Below are 23072 nucleotides of genomic sequence, written 5' to 3' on the forward strand. Positions count from 1 at the left end.
TGAGTGCAGCAGCTGACCCCAGCTTGCAAAGCATGGCCCCCCGGGGCGGGGGGGGGGCAGACGGGGCTGAGCCCACTGCTGCAGGCTCAAGGCTCTAACGCTTAAGGGCTCTGTGAAAAACCAAAGGCAGCTGCTGCACTTGTTAGCCTCTTGCTAGAAGCATGACCATTTCACTCCAGAGGTCAAACCCAGCCTCTTGGAGGGACAGGAGGGTCACACCAGCACCCTGGTTTCCATTCCTGTCCCCCTCTGGGGCAACTTACTTTGGGATGCAAGTTACTGGATGCCTGTCCCGGATATGTACCCCCTTCTTTGCTTTACAAAAAGCACCTGGAAGGCAACTTTCTAGAAAGTTCCAGCATTGCTTTTGGGTTTTTTTTGGGTTGTTCCTGTGGGAAGGCTGGGCAGGCAGTGTCATGCAGTTGCCTTTCTGGGAATGACCTAGAGCCAAACCCTTGGTGCTCACAGTTACCGAGCGAGGTGGCCACCAGCCTGCCAAGCCCAGGCGCCGGCAGTGCCCCCTCCTCCCCCGGCAGCACTGCTGGTGGGCAGGGGCAGAGGTGGGGCTCTCTTCTGGAAGAGTCCCCCTGAGATGCCTGGAACTAAGCACAGATGACTCCAAATGTTAAAAACCCAGTAGTTTATTTCAAAGTATAAATTTCAGGCTTGTCAGACAAAACCCCACTACAGTTAACACAGACACACACGCTAAGCTACAGTACATACAAAAATGGGGAGAGCTTGCAACTGCCCAGTTTAAATTGGACATTAAATCAGTCCTACTTTTTTATTTTTTTGTATTTACAAGTCCAGCTGCAAAACAAAACAAGAAATCGGATTCCGAGTTTCCTAACAAAGGATTTTGCACGTTTGACTCCCAATAGCCAATAAATTCCTAAAGCTGAACAGGACTCCCCAAACAGCTACTACCCAGTTGTCTTATTTACAGCTATACCCCATTAAATTAAGACAGCACTTCAAATACATATCTATGTGTGTATGAATGAAAAAAGAACGCTCAGCCTGTGTAATGACAATGAGAAATAAAGATGCATTTGAATGGCATTTAACTCAGAAGGGATGAGAAGGAAAAATTCATTCATTTGCTTTCTCTTAGCTACCCTTATTTTTTTCTTTCTCCCCTCAGAAGGTGGTTGGAAGGGGATACAAGTTGTGGTGGCAGGGCTGGCTCAGTGTCATTTGAACTCCTGTCCCTCCAGTGTTTTCATACAATGCCCACCCCTACCCCAACCAACAAATTAAAAAAATATATATTTAATATATCACGCTTCTATTTAAAAAATCTGGATAGATATTTTTGACGAAATGAAAAATACTGAAGAGTTTATAAGAAGGCAGAATCACAGCTTGATTTTGTACAGCGTAGGCGATACTCTAATGCTGGGGAATGGCTGTTTGGGGAGCAGGAAGAGATTTGACCCATCCCTACGTACAACAGAGATTCTCATTTATTGGACATTTAAGACAAACAGCATAAAGGAAGGGTTGAAGTCACTATTTTTGTTACAGTACAAAACGGTGCTCGGATCCTACTGTTGGGCCCAGTCGTGCTCCCGCTGAAGGCACGAGGGGTTTTGCCGTTGTTCGCAAGGGAAGCAGGGTGAGACCCCTTCTTTTTACCAGGAAGACACTGTGGGCATTTCCAGCCTTGTGCTAAAACCCTTCGGATGGGCGAGTGTCTTGGTGCTTGTGCTCAGCGATCGAACATGACCAACGGTAGCACAAATAATTCGAAGGAGCCAAGTCCAGGGCTCCTCGGGAAGCTGGCCAGAGCGCAGAAATAAATAGGGGCCAAGGGGAACCTGCCTCTGCACCCCCACGTTTGCTGGAGCTGCTGCTGCAGATACAGTACCGACGCTATACGTACCACAGCCTGCCCCCTTCCTAGCGTTTAGTTACTTGAATCCCATAAAGCTTTTTTAGACATATGCTAAAATACAAAGGAGGCTGGTGAAACTGTGGCTAGGGGGAAGCGGTGGAAGGGAACAGAGTTCTGCCACCAGCGCTGCCACGGCAGGGCTCCTCCCCAGCCAGAAACGGAGCTAACCCAAATCACGTTCAGCCTGGGCATCCAGATGCCCTTGCATCAACACAGGGAAAACAAACCAAGCCTAAAACAAACCAGAAAGTGAAGGAGGATGGAAGACACAGCTGTAGGGTCACTGCTGCGTTTGCTAAAACGGGGAATCAGACGCAAGGTGGGTACCGCTGAAACGTCAGGCGCCCAGTGCCAGCAGCAAAACGCTACGTCAGGAACGATGCTGTACCAGGGTACTGAAAATAAGGTGGAAAAACTTGCATGAAGGGCAAAGAAGAAACTAAACCCAACCTTTCCATTTAGAAGCCACAAAGAGATTTTTAGCATATCTAAAAGTTGATTATCGGAAGCCTCTGGCAATTAACACTGTTACGAAGAGCCCAGTGCTAACAGACCTGCACTGGATGTTCCTGGATATTTTGGTAATACAGTCAAATAAAGTCTATCAAACAAAGTAAATTATTTCTGAATGTTTGTTGCCAGCAGAAATTTAATTCCTCAATACTTTTATTGTTTACGGGAGGTAAAAGGATAATAGAACTAACCAGCCGCCCCACGGCACAGGGAAAAGCGCTGTGAGTTAAGGAAATTAAGCAACACTCTGCTAGTGTACGGGGTGAATACACGCTGCAGAGATCTGCTCCACCACGAAAATGGTTTTGCAGAAATGGCATGGCTCGCTCTGTGCCACCTTTAAGGTCTCCAAACTAAGCCGGGCACCTGGAAGTCAAGCCACGCTTTATCGCATACTTTACCACCACTGCTTGCTCAAGATCCTGCAATTGGGCTTTCAGCAGCCCTGCGGGGAGAAACAGCAGGGCAGTCGGCTTTCGCCCCACAGCTGCCACGGCTGCAGCCAGCAAGCGGTTGCGGGCTTATTCACTCTACTCGCAGGAAAAAAAATGACCTGCACTCTGCCGTACATCGCAGAAATGGGTCTGTTAACAGAAGCCAGGCTTTACAATCCGTTTGGTTGAGAACTGCATCTTTCTTTAGTAAATAAAGATGAGTTGTCCTTCCCTAAAGACACAGCCCACGCAACCTCCCAGCGCAACAGCGGCGCGTCCCTTACGCTGCCTCCATGGGAGGCAAGCAGACTGACGCAGGACTCTCACCCCCCGCCTGTCCCAAGCAAGACTAAGCCTAAGAACAATCGTGACCTAAATGCAAGCACAAACTATAGAAAAGCTCATGTATAGTTCGGGCTGGAATCACAATTCTATAAGCAGCGGGAGTTCTAGGTTGTATTCTAGTATTAATTTTAACTTTCAAACTATAAAACCTCATTGTACTGACGCGGCCAATGGCCCTTTGGTACCACCGCAACGACGCATTGAAAAGAATTGCCCCAGCAGGACTCGACAGCCAGCAGCTGGAATGAACTGCCCTAACCACTAATACAGAACTGGCTTTGTAAGGACCCAACTTTCTGTACGTAGACCAAATGCATTATGAAGTAATTATTCCTTGAAACAGGCAGACAAAACATTTAATGAAACATAGAAAAAATTCAAGGCATTATTGATTATTGGCACCAGTAACTCAGGGACAACGGTTACTCAAAGGCCAGGCTGCACATCGTTCCTACATGAGATGCAGCGTGAGCCTTCTCCCATGATACTTGGATTTCGACAGGATCTTTGCTCGCCCAAATCAATAGAACTGCTGTACTTTAAATGCAAGTTCCCATACAGAAAACATTCGCTACTCACCTGACAGCGCCACGGTCCCAGCTACAAGGAGGAGGGCAGTAAAACAGCAGAGACAGAAGTCTCCAATGCAGTTTCTTTCACCGATGAAAGCTCTCGACGGGAACACAACTACAGAACCCATAATCTCATAGCGTATTTCACCAGCCATGTTTTGGGATTTATTTTTTCCTGCCCTTTTCCAACCTTGCTTTATATTTAAAAATGTTGGTTTTAAGAAAGAGAGCACCAAAATTTAGAAAATGCTTTCTTCTACAGCTTTGCTACATGGCAAAGTGGATTGAAAAAAGACTCTTTGCCTTCCAAATCCACCATTTGGTTCTGCTGGGCAGGAACGAGAGCGCTGTCCTTGTTCTGGAAAGTAAAATAAAAATCTCAGCTTTCTTGTCCGGGTGTGTAACAATTTGGTTCTGCAAAAAAGCAAGTATAACATGCCAACCACAGCGGGGCAGATGCACCAATTTCTTTTCTCAGCTCAGAAGCATCATGAAAGCGGCTATTAGCATTTGCAATTGCTCACAAGTGTTAGGCCAGTGTCTAAAATTGTTTCTAAACTGCTTTGGGCGCGTTAGCTTTCTGCAGGGGCAGGCAGGCGACTGACAGAGAGGACTGGAATGCCAGCTTCCGATCTTCTTGTACTAACTGAGCATCCACACCGAGTGCAAACAGCGAGAAGCTTTCATGGTGCCACACCACAGAGGTTTCTTCTTTGGCTGAAGGGCAGCATACAGCTCTCCCAAAAGAACAGGGAAAGGCTCTGGTGGAAAATACAGTCTGTATGCTCTAATATTCCCGACAGGACAAAAACAACTACTCAAGAATTACAGCGAGGAAAGGGTTGCATGATACTGCAGGTAAAAACGAATCCAGTGTCAGCAGATGTTACACTTCCTGGTTGTTACAGAAATAATAATTACTGCAGGCCAGGAAAATGAGAAGCAGTAATGAAAGGCTAGAAGGGTAAAGGGGAAAATAACTCCAAGCAAATAAAAGAACACCACAAGGTATCTGGCTACATTTATTTCTGAAATTATTCTTTAAGGCACAAAATAAATCTAAAAAATAGGGCTGGATGTATGAAGGGAGGGGCAGAGAAATTATCTCAGCTAGAGAGGTGTGAATGCACGCTCCACAATCCAGTTCCAGATCTGACCTGGGAACGCTCCCAGCGTGAGTGGGGGAGGATGGTGAAGGCAGAGGAGCGTTCTTATTTAGGAGAGGTAGGAGGTAGCGGGGTGATTTATTTTTTGTTTTTCCCACCACCTCCAAGTTTACACACATCTTGGTTCCCTTGCCAGACTCAAGTTCCCTTCCCTCCCCTCAGAGAGCACATCACAGTTTGCAAAAGTAAGACCAGACCGCTCAATCTTCCAGTACAAAAGTGAGACCTTGAATCACCCTTCGTATCACAGCCTGCTCACAGAGCGGTGGGGGGCAGGAGGCAAAATCTGTTCTTGCCCTCACGACAGTGCCTCAATAGGTATTACAGATGTGTATGTTTGGCTTCAGACAAACTGTAATTTATTATTTTGTTCCCACTCTGAAGCAGAACCCCAGGCATCCAGGGTGCCCTCGGATAAAGGGTGGGCAGGTATCTAGGTGGAACAGCTGTCATGGAAGGGAAAATGAAATTTTCAAACGGCCCATGACTTGAGCTATCCAGAAAAAACAGGCTCTCTTGCTGCAGGTGAGACTTTATTTTTCTTTTGGTTCTGAATGCATGTAGTGTATCACACAACTGTCTAAAATAATCCTGCAAGAGAGTGGATTTAAAAGTGAATTTCATGCATGGGATCAACCCCCCAAAACTGGGGTAATTCTTGGTAGTAGGACAGGTTTAAAGGCTCCAAAGATCTCTAGTTTAACTGCTCTGGGAGGAGATCACATCTGTGGACTGGGGGTCACAGAAGGGTCCAAAACGTCCATAGATGTCTTTAGCCCGGACCGCAAAGTAGTATTTGCTGCCAGACACAAACTGTGTAAGAGTGCATGCCATGGGTAGCGGGAGGGCCTTCACTTCCCCAATCTTCTTCCACTGGGAGGGCATAGTGGCACTCGGGTCCTCGTGGTAGGCGTAGAGATGGTAACTGTCCACAGTGGCACAGCTCCGGTCCACCTCCATGACGCTCCACGACAGCACAATACCATTCTGGCTCTGTACCCGCGCCAGCTTCAGCTGTGGCTTTTGAGGCAGAGAAGTGTTGGCAGCTTCAGGGGGCAGACGGGGTGGCTGCGGCGCCTCCGGGAGCGGGGCGGGATGCACAGGGCGCAGTGGCTCCTAAGCAATGCAAGAGCAATAAGGGGAAGGTCAGAGTCTACAGCAGCAGAACGAGGCGGCTTTAATTCATCACTCCCCAGGCAAATGGAAGCAAATGAGCCTGCAGTCACCCAACCATTGGGCTTCTAAGCCCTGTGCGCAGAGAGCACACAGGCAAGAGAGCAGCAGCAAAAGTTGAGAAAGGGTGGGACCACAGGTTCTTATTATTCACATGTAAATCCCTAGCAGTATATCTGATCATTGCCACTGTTATTTCCCCATCTCATCTTTGCTTCCCACCCAAGAGGTGACGGGCTGAACACTCTGCCCTTTACCAAGACCGAGCAGGCAGGTTCACGATGACTTCGAGCTCCATCTGCATTTGAACTGCTGTTCCCACATTACCCAAAACACCCCAGGCAGCAGATTAAGCTGACAACTCATCATCTTTTCAACGGGCAGTTTTTCAGTCACAAAAGGAAGAATGGGTAACAGTACCACATGGATTTTATCAGCTTAAATTGATCACAAAAGCTCAGCCTCAATTTCCAGAAAATTTTAAAATAAGGGCACAAGCGTAGCCTTCCACTCATTTTTTTTATACCACAGAAACAGTCCTAGGTGTCTCATTTATGTTAGTTAAGATGAATTCAGGAATGTGGTTACAGTGAGTACAAAATTTTGTTATTCTTCAAGCCAGGGGCCTTTCAAGTTGGAATCTGGGGTAGTTTTTGCCCTCTGAAGCACTGTGTGTGATATTGGCTTGATTTATTCTTGTTATTTATCACTGGAGAATGCACGAAGTTGAATGGTGTCTAGATGGAAAGAATGGTGAGCCACCTTGTTGGCAATACATTTACCAGTTCAGGACATCACAAGTGATGTGACTGCCCAAAAGTGAGCGTGCAGGCAATGTATTTGGTTCGGTCTGAACAACAAAACTGCGTGAGATCAGTCAGAGTAAATTCTCAAATACTTACGAAAAGGGTTTGAGGTGATGCAGAAGTAATGACCCCCAACAGTGATTAAAAAAACCCTCTGAAATTTGGGAGTTGGCAACCTTGAGGATCTTGTCTGTACTTTGTTCTCCTACCTCAGTTTTGCAAACAGCTGTACTGAGAAACTGGTCATCCAATTCGCAGCCAAACCATGACTAAACTTTTTAGTGGCAGTTCTTCTGTACCCTGGACTCCACAAGTCACCTGCAGACAATTCATGTACCATTCTTCAACATGTGCTACTGGTGATCTGGAGAACTCTGGGGTAAGCTAACAGACTGCATGGCTTTTACCATTCTTGGCAGAAGTTGCTGTGGGTGATAGGGTGCTGCTATGCACGTGAACTGGCTGCAAAGTGTCTACAAGCATTTCACTATTCTGCAGTTGACATTAAGGAGGAATCTGAAAGACATTAATGCAGAGACAAGCCTGTAAATTGCCTTAAGTCATGCCAAAAGGACTACTCACAGCATGCACTTGTGGTGGTCGATGATGGACCGTAAGCTGAGGTGCTCCAGATCCAAGAGTTAGTCCATTGTTCACAACGTATGCAGTTGTTTGAGGCATTCGTACTGTCATACCTGTAAGAAGCACAGTGATTACTTTGAGTATTCAATACTTAAAATCAGCTAAGCGGAATACTGGAAGACCAACTCCTTGGTTCAGCTGGATGACACAAATTTCAAACTGACACTCTCAAACTGCCAGCAGACTGATAAAGTACTGCACAACAACAAAACCATGTCCTATCCCCTGAAGCTGCAGAAGTGAAAGAGAGCAAGTGCTTATGTCTGCAGAGGGGACAGAATGATGTTCTAGTAATTTGTAGCATGAAAGAAATGGGTGGGGAAGTGTGGGAGATACAGGAAACTTAAGTATGAAAAGAAATTACATCACTCAGATTCAGAAAGGAAAAGACAAAAGCTGCTGCAGCAGAATGATACCCGTTCAGTATTCAAGAGCCAGACGGCTGTGCTGTGGATGGCACCAAAACCAAAAAATGTAAGTGTGCTGGTTGTGGCTGGGACAGAGTTAATTTTCTTTACAGTAGCTCATATGGGGCTATGGTTTGGACGCTCTCATTACTTCCGAGCAGGGCTTACACAGGGTCAAGACCTCTTCTGCGTCTCACCCCACCCCACCAGCAAGTAGGCTGGGGGGGCACAGGAAGCTGGGAGGGGACGCAGCCTGGTCAGCTGACCCCTACCTACCAAAGGGATATCCCATACCATATGATGTCATGCTCAGCTTATAAAGCTGGGGGAAGAAGAAGGAGGAAGGGGGAACGTTTGGAGTTACAGCATTTTGTCTTCCCAAGTAACCATTATGCATGATGGAGCCCTGCTGTCCTGGAGATGGCTGAACACCTGCCTGCCGGTGGGAAGTAGCAAATGAATTCCTTGTTTTGCTTTGCTTGCGCGCGTGGATTTTGCTTTCCCTAATAAACTGGCATTATCTCAACCTACGAGTTTTCTCACTTTTACTCTTTGGATTCTCTCCCCCAGCCCACTGGGAGGGAGTGAGCAAGTGGCTGTGTGGGGCTTAGTTGCCAGCTGGGGTTAAACCAAGACAGTGAGTCACTGTCCACAAAGCTTGTCCTCCCTCACAGAACAGGCACCACCATGGATGTTACTCACAGGCATTACCATTTCATTCATTCCCACAGCAAACTGACCTGACTGGCAGGAATAAACTGGGTCATCTTATAGCCTTGTAGATAATATCCAGAACTCTTGCAAACTACCAAGTTTTCATTCATTTTATACTACATCTCACTCTCTTAAGTAACATTTTGTCTATTTACTCTTGGAACTTGTATTTCTGTGTGCTCAAAGCTTTTGCTCATAGTTAGGGGTTGCCTAGGGTGTCCCTCTATTTCTGCCCAGAAAGACAAGATTTGGGGCAATCTCTACCACTCCCTATTTCCACACTTGTATGAGATTGAAGCATTCTAACACTCGAGAAGAGAAGGTTGCAGAGCGGCACACATCAGGAAACCACAGCTATTGGATAGCAATTTCTTCTCCATATAAATAGTCATCAAGCTATGATCATAACTGATGAGCATCAGAAGTCTACGTAAACTGTGAGTCTGAGGCAGGGAGCTCAGAGTGCTAGATCTTAATGCTTTTATAACGAAGTGCTGAGCTCTAGGTAGCTGCTTCACATCTTTCTCCTACTGGCACATCTATCTAAGAAGCTAATGAAGCTGTGAAAACTCCCATAGGATAAACAGTCACCTGAACTGGCTTATTTCTCATCTATGAAAATCCAATCAGATATGCTGTTTTAGCATGACTGTGATTCTGTCTCAGGAAACTGCAATAATCTGAAGAAAGATGGACAGAAATGCCTCAACAAGGTACAAATTTAGTGTTATTTCTAGGTAGGCATGCTACTTAGTTGAGGTAGAAGTACAAAACTACAATTCGCAAAGCACTTCGGATCAGTTCTTACAGTTAATCTTTTGAAGAGACAGTGCAGAGACCTTACTCCTGAAGCATCTGCTACTGACACTAAAGACTGTTTCAATGATAATATAAACCAATATATATCAGTAGCAGCATTTCTGAAAGCTGTATAGCAAAGATGGTGAAAAATGTAGAATGGCCTAAAAGATGAAAACTCATGACAGCTAAAAGGAATCAAGAAACATGACTGCTATTTTGTTAACACCACGTGAAACCTCTCTACCCGATATGTAAATGTGAAGCCTTGAAATAATCTGTATCCTAACTAAACTGGTCTTCTATCTACTCAGGCTAACCATCTGACGTCCTTGTACTGAGGTATAGGGAATACACGATGCTGTAGAAGAACCTGATCTAGCTAGCGGTGTCCCTGCTCACTGCAGGGGGGTTGGGCTAGATGACCTCTAGGGGTTCCTTCCAACCCAAAACATTCTATGATTACCATCATTTTCTTACGTCTTATGTGGCTCAGACAATAGTACTGAGTAATATGCAGACATACTTTTTGAGCCAGAGTAACAGAACTGCCTCTAACAGAATCACAGGGAAGTCCAGGTTTGAAAGGACCTCTGGAGATGATCTGGCCCAACCTTCTGCTGAAAGAATGCTCTTAGATTAGGTTATTCAGCTGAATCTTCACTATTTTGGTGGAAACCTGCCTTCATTTCTGAGAATTTGTAAGTAGACAGCTGTAGGATAACCATTCATTGTATCACTGGACCATCAGGTCAGAAGCACATTACACAGAGATCTGTTGTTCGATGACCTTGCCCGAAAAACATATGCATTCCCTATCTCATTGCGTTCTCCTAGAAAAGACTTTAAAATAGCGTATTACCTGTTCTATGTTCTTCAACAACACATAAATTATCTTGCATGTCAAACACTAAAAGGTATTCTGTAGAAATTAATACTAGTGATGTGCATTCAGTCATAAGAACTCTAAGAAGTGGTAGATTCTGACAAAAACATGTATTTTATATTTTGGTACAGAAGAAGAAAATACTATTAAAAATAATTAACATAAGTGAATGCACGGTTAAGTACTCAAAACTTAGGTAGATCACACACATCTAACTTGTAGCTAAGGGTAATGATGAAGAAAACTAAGTGTGGGTTGAGGTAGAAGTTGAGGAGCTAAAAAAAGGCAGTTAAGATCCATCACTTCGTAACAAAATATAAACTATCACTTAAGGTCTTTATTTTTGACATCTACTACTCATTTCAGAAAATGAGTTTACTGCTACGGAAAGATACCAGTTACATGTTTGCAAAGTCAAGATTAACTTGCTGACATCTCTAGTCAAGGAAACTCAGTCACATATCAATTTCTCACTAAATATATTTGGTGAGAAATTTCATCTGTCCAGGCCTAGAGAAAATAAGAAAAATTTGATGGGCACAGGACAGAGATTGTTAAGGAATTACATTAGGATGCATGATATATATGCAACTTTTAGACAGGAAATTGAACATGATTTACTACATACTTACATGTTTTAATCTTACTCCATAATACCAAAGGGGTCTCTAACTATCCTTCTACAAATAGTGGTGCTCATCACATTACCTTCCACTACCTTGTAAAATACTGGGCATGTCATCCAGAGATGTCTAATTGTCAGAGCTAGTGCCTGAGATTACCTACATTCAGTTTTTCCTCATTCACATAGCTCTACAGGGAATGATTTCTTAATAGCCTGAGATTTTCTCAAGTCTGGAAGCTGGAAAAAACCCCTAACCTCTATAATTGGTACTAGTATAGTAAAAGAAATAAACAACAAGCCCTAAACAGAAAAACAAACCCCATATCCAGCAGGTAGAACATATCAAGCTGTGTCGTGCTACAATGTGCATGGAAGAAAGCATCCCCTACCTCCAGTCTGTGGGTTGACAGGCCTTAAACCGGGGCTTGGCATGACAGCTCCTCTTACAGGATTCTGTGCTGGTGATGCAGGAAGAGTGGTATAGACCACCTGATGGTTAGCAGGGGCTCTTGGTATAGGAAGTTTTGCAGCAGTTTGAGTCACTGGCCGATGAGTTACATTCACTGTTGTCGGAGCTGGAAAAAGATAAGACAGACCACAACCTAGAATGGAATTCCACAACATTAAGCTGATATGCCTAGTCCAGAGTATACACCTCCTTTGGAGAACTGGCTCATCTGAGCCACGCAAAATAAAAACTATCTCTGTGAAATTCTATCTGCTTTTGATAGTGCAAAAAAAAAAAAAAAAAAAAGAGAAAACAGCCTAAACAAACAGTAATTTTCACCTGAAATAATAACGCAAATATATATAGAAATTCCAAACAGAAAGATAAGCATAATCCTCTCCCCCAACCCCCAAAAAAGGTCCTGAATGTAAGCACAGCTGTGGAGAATATAAAACGCACCACCAAAGAGTCTGTAGAACAGATCAGTCATAAGAAAATTCCAATGCCAACTAATCTTCAACAATCATCTACAGAAAAAGAGAGTAAAATAAAGAAAAAAGAGGATCTACGTTTCTTTATGTCAGAAAGAAAAGGAGGGGCAGGGGAATCACACTGCGGACAAAATAACATTTAACTTCAATGTCAGCCTTACCATTCACTCTGCCAAAAGGATTAATTGTCAAGTGCAGATGGACAGAACTAGGAGGGATGTTGCTGATTTTTTTTCCCCCATTACTTAAATAATGCAACTGCTACACGTTTCTTTTCCTTCACTTTTACAAACAACAGTATATTTAATAATTTCCATGATCATCCTTAGCAGGATTTCTTCCTCTCCACGGAATTAATTTGATCCTGAACTCTTTCCAAACCAACAGGACTATCTTTCCCTTTCACTTCCATCAGTGTAAAAGAAAAAAAACAAGTGAAACTAACTAGAATGGAAGATTAAAAAGTGACTCAAACATCCTGAACATTCACCTGAAAAGATGAGCACAATGTAGAACACACAAGAGTCTAGATTAAGAAACAAAAGCAGTCACTGCATTCACATAATGATGTAAAATGAAATTACCTGTAGGTAATACGTGTATGGTGGTCTGGGAAGGGCCACTTGTTGGCACACCTGTCTGCTGCCCAGGGTTTGGCTGCAAAGGCTGCAAGGGTCGAGCCAAAGGCTGGGTGGATAGGCTCAATCCTGTAACGGGTGTCTGGTTCTGCTTCTTGCCATCTGCTTTAAAACAAAAAAAAAATTATAGAAAATAGCAAACAGAAATTAGAACACCACAGAGTTTTAAGATCTTTTTTCCCCTATCATTCACAGATTAGCAAAGAATGTTTCCTAGCATGACATTTCTTTGATCTTTTAATTCTGTAAACAAACCTGTAGAACATTCATTCAATTCCTCTCACCTTCATCATCGCAATCTTCCCCCCCGACGTACTCCATAACGTTTCATTCTAGCATCATGAAGCCTATGTGTTTCAGCGTATTTTGGAAACCTGAATTAGTGCTGAAGTCTTTAAAAGTTTCTATTAAAAAAGAATAGCCTAAACCCTTAAAAAGGCCTAAACACTGCTGTATTCAATTTGTTTCAAAAAACTGATAGAGGCCCCTAAATAGTTCTCATCTACCTTTCATGCTTACATCCTTTTGTCATTTGCTGACTCTTTCCTTTGTTCAACCTGTTAGTCAGCCCTGTTTGTTGCTGTTTTGAATTTTCATGCTATTTTCTTAAAAGGGGGGGAATCACTTTATTATTTATAGAAAACTTTCAAAAGACAATTTAAGTTGTTTTCTGACATTGACACCCTCCTCAACATTACTTACTGACTTGTGAGAAGTGACAAATAATGTCTGTACCTGTAGTTTACTACAGCAGTATTTTTTCCTGCTTTAGCTTATTTGTGGCAACATAAAATATTAATTCAAGTGCAAGTCTGTATGTAATCAAGCCTGTGCACAAGTTGAATAAAAAAAGAATTGAGAAGCTTTTGCCTGGGTATTTCAGCTAGATTAGAGTAGTAGTGGGCAGATAAGGCACCACCAAAAACTAAAAAACACAAGATAAAAGAGGTTTTAAGGGTACTCATTTAAAAAATATTTGCCCTAATAAAATTGTACCTGCAGCAGCCACTAATTTAGTAAAAGAGCACACAGCATAAAAATAAAAAATACGTTATACGTATCTTACTCTTGAGAAAACATATCAACAGTATACTGAAGAACACATTCAGAAACGATCAATTAAGTACACTAACTAGATTTCAAAGCATTACGAACAGGGTTAATGGCAGCGCATCTCAAAATGTTGGGGTTTTTAGCAGCTGGAGACTATCTTGGTGGTCTCACCAAGCTGCCTTTAACACCAGCTATTAACAGCTTGAAGCAGCAATACCCTTCATAAACTGCTACATGATAAATTAAATACAATTCAAAGACCTCAAAAATAAAATACAATATAAATTGCAGCCCATATAGTCTTCCTGTAGACTGAATAACCAAGCTACTTCACTGAAGCCATTTGATGAAAATGTAATTTACTTTTCTTTTTTCAAAGTCTATGAAAGGAGCATTTCATTCTGAAAACAAAAGGCGAGATGTTTTCTGCTCTTTCATCAACTAACAGGTCTTGTGATTAGTTCAAGCTTCTTTTTGTTTCCATGAGTACACGAGATTTCCCAGTGTCCAACAAATTATTTGACTCTGAAGAGATTCCAATGGAGATGCATATGCCTGTTTAACTTTGAATATTTACAGACTGATGCACATTTCAGCTGCCATTGGATAATTTAAGTGATGCGAGTGCAATTCTTAGTCATGACCTAGAGAAGGAGCACTCAGAACCCAACTAGTAAAAACTCCGACACACTACTGCTGTGAAAATGTAGTTCAAGTAAAAATAACAGTCTGGACAAATGTGAGAGCTTTTTTGGTGTTGCTTTTGTTTTTAAATGTCACACAGAAGCAAACTCATTTGTCCCTGACAAATCAAGAGCCCTCTGGAGATTCCAGTTGCTGGAACCTAGGTCAGTATCGTACCAGCCATGGGAAGTGATGGAAGATAACCAACTAATCTTCACTAAATAAGTGGAAACAAATAGCAAAGGCTATTTTTGCTATATAAGTAAAAAATCAGCACGGCAAAGAGGACGACTGGGCGCATAGTAAACTAAAGTAATACAGGAACAGTTCCAATGCTTAAATGAACAGAGCATCATATTCTTTAAAAATGTAGAACTGATGGAGACAGGACAATCTGGTTTATGAAAATGAGCGTAAAGTGGAAATCATTACTACTGGAGGTGTAAGCAAAACTCCCCACCTAATAAGCAAAATGAAAAAGAAGGGCTAATTTCCATGCCAGAAAAAGGCCTACAGCACTGTAGTTATAGCAGGAAGGGGTTTTAGTCAGCATACTAATTCAGAAGTGGCATCATGGGACACCATACACATGTTCAAAAATAAGACAAAAAATTATCCAGAAAGCTACACATTTGTTAATCAGATAAAGCAGTTTATAAAATAAAAATTGATTCTCTATGTATTTAATATTTTTTTCCTACAAAAAGGTAAATGCAAAAAAAAAAAGTGGAACATGGCTGCTTTTGAGAGTACATCTGTGTGTCTGTCTTAGATCACGAATCCACTTTAGACTAGGGATAGGTATCAGCTAAATCTATTAGTTGTTTCGTTTCTCAAATGTTACACCACATTTTTGTTAATAATTTTTGCACACTTCAGGTGTGCATTAAATTTAGTTTAGTGTTTTCACAGTGTGATGGTAATACTTCCCCCCCCCACGAAGCGCTATTTGAATGCAAACTGTATGTAAAAGGGGCTGGAAGTTAGAGATGTGTTTCCGTGAAAACCCCCGAGTAGTGGGGTTTCAAAAAGCCAAACCAATAGCTGTTGAAGGACAGCTACACTGTTTTGGAGGAGCACTGTGTGCAAACCCAGTGGCTCAAGCACACGATTAGAGGCCCTAGTCACTTTAAAAAACCCCAAACAACCTGCCCCAAAAAGCAGCCAAACCAAAATTCCCCACCCTCAAAACCATGATTAGCCCGTAAAAATAATGCACATTAGCCCATAAAAATAATGCACAGTTTTGTCTGTCTACCATGACTGAAAACTTTGCTTGATGACAGTCTATGCAGATCTGCTCTTCCATGACCCAATACAGAAACTCTGATTTCAAGTTTTATAACCAAAAAAAAAAAAAAAAAAAATCACCTAAAAATTCCAAAGTTCTTAACCTGAAGTTTAAGTCTAATTTACCTTATATACATACTTTGGTATACAGTACTACAGATACTAATTTTAATTATTGATCCAAATGGAAACATCATTGGAAAAAGGAAAGAATGGATAGTAGATTACATGAACAAGTTTAAAATCTACCACAATATTAAAATTTGATCTCAACCCAAATCTTTAGTAATTTCAACCAACAAGGATACACATTGTAGTTGTATACTACCAAAATAGCATAACTTCTGTTTCCTAGTCAGGAGAGATTTAAAGGGAAACACATGACAGACATCTCTCTCCAGACATTAACATCTATTTAAATACCTTTTATAAGTAACAGAATTAGGCTTACTTCGTATGCGGGTGACAGCGCTTTAAACAAAATAATCAGGACCTCAGTGTTCTTGGGAACACTATGTAGGTGTTCCTCTTCTATTTGAATTCGTACTGAACTGATATTCCAGCATACTGCAGTAAACACCATAATGCTGGAGGTACTTTATATCCTGAAGTCATCAAGAACAAAATAAAACTTCCACCACATTTGCCGTAAACAAAGTTCAGTGGAAAAAATATTTGGCCTAAGGTATATATGTGCTTATGATCATGTAAAAGCTGTCAGAAATGTACTTTTCCTCTCTGTTTAATGTGAATGTTACTACCAGAACACATGAATTATTTACCAAGAAACTTGCTCAAAATCCTACAGATATGTTTTCGCTGCATGGTGAAACTCAAACTTTAATTAGGGTTTTAGACCATACAACTTATAGGAAAAATACTGGCTTACCACACAAACTCTAAACGTAAACTGATCTGCATGGCTCGAGACTATCAGACAGTGTCTGGCTTCTGCTTTGCAGTGAAGAGACACACAGGAGCTAACCCAGCCTGAAAGTACTTAGGGGAGCATTCTTACAGTTGTACCTGCAACCACGGTGTTGATCTTTTATGGCAACTGTGAGGTGAACGCATACTTTATGTGAACACGGATGAAAAAACTCTCTGAAAAATGTTACTTTTGATAAGAAAAGTTTAGCTGAAATACATTACAATACTGTGACATGCTGCTTTAAAACATACCATAAATCCATTTTCTATTCTTTTACAAAATACTAAATAGGACTGCGTAGTTTAACCATACCTGACAGAGTTCTATAGTCCAAGTGCAACCATCTTTTTTATCTTTCTGAGAACTAACTCTCAGAAGAGACAACAGTGGTGAAAACTTGATTCCCTATGCTATTCTGACACTCACTTAAGCAATTCACAGAACCACCAAAATCCTGTCTGGAAAGGACCTCCGGTGGCTGTGTAGTCCAACCTCTTGTTGAAACTGGACTGTCACCAATGCAAAATCAACTAAGCTGCAGCTTTGCCGAGCTGAATTTTGAGAACATTCAAGAGCGGAGTTTCTACCATCCCTCTGTGCTGCACTACCTTCCTACTGTGATTTCTTTTCCCCTCAAGCTCAACCTGAGCCTCTTGAACTTGTAGTTCAGAACCACTGCCCTTTGATATCATCGTCTGGCGCTGCTGAGAGGAGTTGTGCTCCATCATCTTTGTAACTCTCCTCCAAGTAGTTGTAGGCTGCTATTACATTGTCTCTCAGTTTGCTCTTTGCCAAAGATGCTGTGGTCTGTCGATCTCTTCTCACAGGCCATGTACTGTAGGCCCCCAACATCCTGACACTATCTATTGGGCCCTCTCCGGTGCTACCACAACTCTTCTGAACTCAAGAAATGGGAAGCCAAAACTGGACGTCGTATTTCAGGTGTGGCCACACTAGTGTCTATCAGGGGGGAATGCTAACTTAAATTTAAATGAGAACACACTGTTGGCTCATACTCAATTCAGTGTCCACCATATTTCCTCTGCTGATAAAAACCAGACTGCCAGCTATCTGAATCGCATAATGCTTCCCTAATACTTGTGCATCACATGAACTGCTTTTGGTGGTAACATTACATTTCTCCCTGTATCATCATCCCAATACGATTTTCTACATTTGTTATACAAACACAGAGCAAGTCAAAATATTAATAATGTACGTGTGGAACTTGAATGCACTAGCTAGAGAGATAGCCACTGAGGTTATCTAAAGGAATCAAAATTCTTGGTGGCTCGGCTCCAGAAGGCAGTGCTGGGGCATACATTTAGAGACCATGCAGAATTAAGACTTTATCTCCAATAGTAGAAATATCAATTTTTCAGTTAAGATGACAGCACAATACATAAGTCTTAAGTACAGACTCTTATTTCTCTGAAACACATTAATTCTCTGCTAATCCAATGCTATTTATAATTAGACCTGCCTACAGTCATGCAAGACTTATTAAAAAAAAAAAAAAAAGTATTATTTTAAAAGATGAAGTGCATCCACACTGCCAAAGGATGTAAGAGCACAACTAGACTTACTCTAATCTTGGCATGCAGTCCCAAAGCAAAGAACAGATCTGCACTTAGTATCCAAACTCTTGCACAGTTTTTTAGTTAAAAGATTAGAAGCTGTAATAATCTAATGCCTGAATACCAATTGTAGAATTAAAAGGTTTTAATTTAATCAGTAAACAGAAAAATTAAATACATGTAGAAGAATTTTCCAAAATATAATAAAGAAACCAAACATCTCAAATTATTCCTCAAGTCTAACAGATTTAAGCATAGACAGCAACAATGCTTAAATTAAGGGAAAGGTAAAAATCTTAAAGACTGTTTTACAGTAAGTAGTATTCCTTTTATTTAACACCTATCAGAATTCTTTAATAACAGCCCTGTTTAACTGAAACACCAAGGAATAAAATACACTAAGCAGAAATACAAGTTTATTCTTTTCTGTCATTCAAGGGATGAAGTAATACTTGTAGCTCAATTACCCTTGCACCTAGCAAAATCTTTTTCACCTACCTTGAGAAGAGCCATCCTCCTCTTCATCCAGTGTAAGATCAATGACACCTCCCGAATCGCTTCCTGTGACCTTCCCGCTCTGAAAGACAAAACTCCTTCATTTTGCAAAAGCAAATCCAGGGAACACAGGCGGAAAAGGGATACAAACTGAACATTGAGAAGGAGAGGTCTCAGAATTGATGCACTTATTAGAAAGGAACTGATGAAATGAGCAGGAGGAAGAAATTTCAGGCAAATTTCCCAGGACTTGAAAAACAGGCAATAACCAAATGACTGTACTGCGGTATTAAATATTAAAGTAGTTTTAGCTTTGTAAGGAGTAAAAAAACCCTGATGACCAGTAGCATATTGTTGTTTTACAGGTAAATAAATAACAATTCAGTGTTATAGAGTATCTTCCAATTATGACTCAGTATTTTAATCTGGTTGTAATCTGGGCTTTCTTCTACAGCAGTATAACCTTTTGACAGAACAGCCACAAGGACTACATATTACTTATCTTGAGACAGCTCGGCCTATGTGCCTATAAAGAAATTGACTTCCCAATAAGGAAAAGAGAAATTTACGCTGGAACCTCTATGCTTATAAAACATGTAATCAAAAGCCATCAGAAAACTCCAATTGTATCCAGCTTTTTAAAGTAATTTCATTACTGTATTTTTACCCATTATCACAAGTTTTAGCATTCTGCTATTCTACATACAAAGCCATTTGTAACCATCTTTTTAGAGAGGATAAAGGGATCTTTTAAGCTGTTGTGAAGGCTAAGCATTATAAAAAGCCCTAGAGGACCATCAAGCAAAATGTATCTTCTGGATCAATTACTTTGCCTTGGCTGTTCAGACTGGAAAGACCACCAACATTTTCCTTCAGGTGACAGAAAAAAATACTGGGGGAGGTCCTATGTATTTGTGTGTTTTTAAATATACTTTCTAGAAAAAAATCTTTAACTATGTCCATTACTAGTTCCTTAAACTTGCTGCAAAAATTAGGGGTTTTTTGGTTCTGTAGAAGAGATGATCATTTATTGTTGCACTGAACTACTACTGATTTATGGATTAGAGTAAACCAGGTTCCTTAGGACACACAAAGGGTTAGAAAAGCAACGTAATTCTCAATCTCTGAACGCTTAACATGGGAAAAAGCTAAGAGTTACCAGCCTGACATGGCCTATACAAATGACAACATGATAACTCCTAGGCAGATTAGAGATTTTTCTGTGTAGTCTGACGGGGACAGATGCAAAAGGCCTAAGCATTGAGATTATCTGCTCAATACCTTTCATTTGGGTAAAACTAAGCCTTTAAGGAGGTCCTAAAGACAATTCTCATATGGGCAAGGCTTTGAGGCGGGGGAAAAGAGGTATCATATGATTACTAAACGCAAACAAAAGCAGTGTCCAAATTTTCAGTCACTAAATTTGGAGTACCTGACATGACTGATTTCTTCATTATGCATTATTACAACCTGATTTCTTCTTAAGTTCTGATGCTCTCACTAATGAAATTCTGCTAATAACCTAAATGATACGCAATTTGAGTAAGAAATATCTAACTACTTATGTTCACAGGTGATAGAAGAGACCTCTATAGGGACTCTTGTCTTTGCTGTACATAAACATCTTTCAGACTTTATTAACCATGGAATTCTTCTGTTGAGTGATTTCTATTTCAAAGACTTTCCAGCTTCACTTTTCTTAGTATGAAGAGCTGATTTACCCACTTGAAGCTCAAGATAAAAGGCACATTCAAATAATCAATGATTACTCGATCAGCATAAAGTCAGGAGGAATTTCATTCCAATTTGATAATCTTCCCAGTCAATGACATGTATTTTGAACTATGTCGCACTCTGCCAGGAGAAAGCAGATTGAAAAGTGGAGGGGGAGATTAATAAGGAACTAGAGAAAGAAAAAAAATAACACTAAGCTATTCATTTCTTCCCACTGTAAAATACATCAGTCTGAAGTAATTTCCTTTCAATTCTTCCTCTGCAAGGAAATCTAAATCCTTAGAAAAATATTCTGTATGAGAGCTAACTGTTTTGAAGCCCTACTTAACTGTGCCAGTCAAGAAAGTTCTTTGAATTTCCAAGTCAACGAATGTCACTGCATGCATTTTTTTTATTTTGGTGTGTCTGAAAGGCCAAAATCTTGAGTTAGTTAAACAGGCAACTATTAAATGATAAATCCAATCAGCTGACAAGGTCTCATACACCTGCACTTCTTAGTAGGAAAGACCTTTTTGTAGTTAGCCACATCATTCAAGGTTTTCTACTTAACGACCCTGGGAACAATCTCCTCAACAGGAACCATCCCTAAGTAGCTAGGTTCTTTCTACAACCCACACTAGAAGTTGCAGATTTGCAGGGCAGCCTTTTTATTGGTGCTTGGTAGTACATCCCCCAGTCCTGGTTCCAGGGCAAACACTCCGGCTACTCCAAGAAGAGGGTGTACACCACACACAGCACACTCTGAAGTCCTGAATCCCCAGCCTTCCCAACTAGATTCCCCTGGTTCACTGACCATTCATCTCCCTCAAATGAAATTTACGGGTAGAGGAAAATTTTAAAGGAAACTCGAAACACTGAAAATGCTGGACATTGTGTTTCCTACCTAGGGGGGTGTGGTGTAGGAGTGTTGTCGCTTATCACCTGAATGGTTAAGACCTACAAATGGAACCATTTGGAATCATCCCTGCCAAAAGCAAGTAATAAATGATTTTCAGCAAATCCCATGCCCAACTCATCAAGAAAATAAAAACACCCCTTTGGAGTATCATGATTATTTTACTCAGGAATTCTCTCAGGGAAATTTTTTTTGCTACAAGGACTTGTGAAAACTCTGGTTTACAACACAGCTATGTTTGAGGGAAGGTTAGAGGGAAACAACTGCTATTGCTTCTGTAAATAGAAGGGAATGGGAGCCTGAGGAGGAGACTGCCATGTCACGCATCAGAAAAGGAGATTCAGACATGCTGCTCTGAGCAAAATCTGAAACCGGCTTAAGAAGGCTTGCAGCCCTGATAAAGGCAAAAGGAAGCCTGACATTGGATTTTCAGTCATGTATCAACAACCTTCACATTTATGTCAAACATTGAAATAAGAGAACAAGTCTTTCAGCTCCTAGTATTAGACATCAGCAAGTGTTTGGGCAGAAACTGCTAACACAGAAAAGCAAAGTCAAGGTATTGTAGTCTGCCAACAGTTTTCAGCTTTCTCCAAACACAGGAAGCCAAGCACCTGAACCTGCTTCAGCTGATCTCTGCAGAAGAGCAAGATGATGCCATTGTAACACTTTTTCATTTGTACAGTCACACCAGCAAAATAATTAAAAGCATTTAATGAGAAGCCAAAACATATGCCTGATGCTTTAGTTCGTACATTGCCTAGCGAATCTGAGTAACAGAAGATTCAGTCACCTTAGAATATAAAGTTGGAACAGAAACGAAATAACCACAGTAATATAAAGGGATCTCTATCTGTGTGAAGATCACAGTTACAAAAAAACCCAAAGCAAACAAACCCACAACCCCCCAAACCACCACTTCATCGTTTGTCAGAACCAGAGCACCAGTCTTCAAACAGACCAAAAGTGGCACTTAAATCTGATTCTGTATAACAGCATCTGGGTAGTTTCTAGTAATCAAACACCAAAAAGTTACAATTTATTTTAAAACTCAATGTAAACTGCCGAACTCCCTTTTCCAGCCTTCTTAACAGCTCACACATGTTAACATATATGCTTTTAAACCCTGAATAAGTGGAAATCTTCCAAAATACTGACATTCACACTGCCAATTTGGACCTGTTTTATCCATAGCTGATAAGGTAACTTTGTACAACGTGGAAGCGTAACATCACAGACTGAACCATCCAGTTAACCACAACTGTATTTGAGCTGCCTTAGTTTAAATCTTTGCTTTCACACAGCAGCCAGTGGTGTAACAATTTTAACTTAATACAAAACAATGCAATGAAAAAAGTTTAATTAAACATTAAACCTAACAAACCCTACTCTGAAATGCCACAGTTTCAAAGATAAACATGAGCAAAAAAAAAAATCAGGAAGAAAGCAAGAAAAATACAGAACTTCATCTTTTCCTGACTTCCTAATTTTAATAGTCACATCTTTATTCTTCATCTAGTTGGTAAACTTCCATTTGCAATTAAAATGTTTTGCATACAACATCTTATTTGCTACACTCTGTTTTTCCACATGCTGAGACCATTTCACACTGTTGTAAAATACACTGTAGTGGGAGAAAGAGTATCACCTTAGCTTTACTATCCAGCAACTTTTTCAGATCAGCACTGCTGCAAATTAGGTTGATTTTGTCATTCGTAATTTTGAAAAGAGAAAGAAAAAAAGGGGCGGGGGGACAAAAAAAAAAAGCTATTCCAATTCAATGAGGAAAACAAATACAAGGAAGGAGACTGAATTTAAAGGCCAAAGCACATACGGTAGATATGATGTTGAGAAA

The 23072-nt window shown here is 41.0% G+C and overlaps 1 protein-coding gene across 4 annotated transcripts in view; it reads right to left on the reverse strand.

Moving 5' to 3' along the window:
• Nucleotides 1-640: 640 nt before the first annotated feature.
• Nucleotides 641-23072, reverse strand: part of LOC104134354 (activating transcription factor 7 interacting protein) — a 93444-nt gene continuing 71012 nt past the window's right edge. Inside the window, exons 11-16 of one of the 4 annotated variants that reach the window (XR_004843181.1) lie at nucleotides 18592-18670; nucleotides 12505-12663; nucleotides 11371-11556; nucleotides 7317-7604; nucleotides 7119-7227; nucleotides 5962-6046 (exon numbers count right to left, since the gene is read on the reverse strand). Coding sequence is in view for 2 of the 4 variants with exons in the window: in XM_009647883.2 (XP_009646178.1) it covers nucleotides 5630-6046; nucleotides 7492-7604; nucleotides 11371-11556; nucleotides 12505-12663; nucleotides 18592-18670 (954 nt within the window). In the remaining 2 variants the exon portion in view is untranslated. Of the gene's footprint in view, nucleotides 6047-7118; nucleotides 7605-11370; nucleotides 11557-12504; nucleotides 12664-18591; nucleotides 18671-23072 lie in introns of all 4 variants that reach the window. The other 3 variants (XM_035903248.1, XM_009647883.2, XR_004843180.1) reach the window with 3 other exon arrangements.

Source organism: Egretta garzetta, unplaced genomic scaffold (genome assembly GCF_000687185.1).
Source record: "Egretta garzetta isolate BGI_Z169 unplaced genomic scaffold, ASM68718v1 scaffold51, whole genome shotgun sequence".
Taxonomy (NCBI): domain Eukaryota; kingdom Metazoa; phylum Chordata; class Aves; order Pelecaniformes; family Ardeidae; genus Egretta; species Egretta garzetta.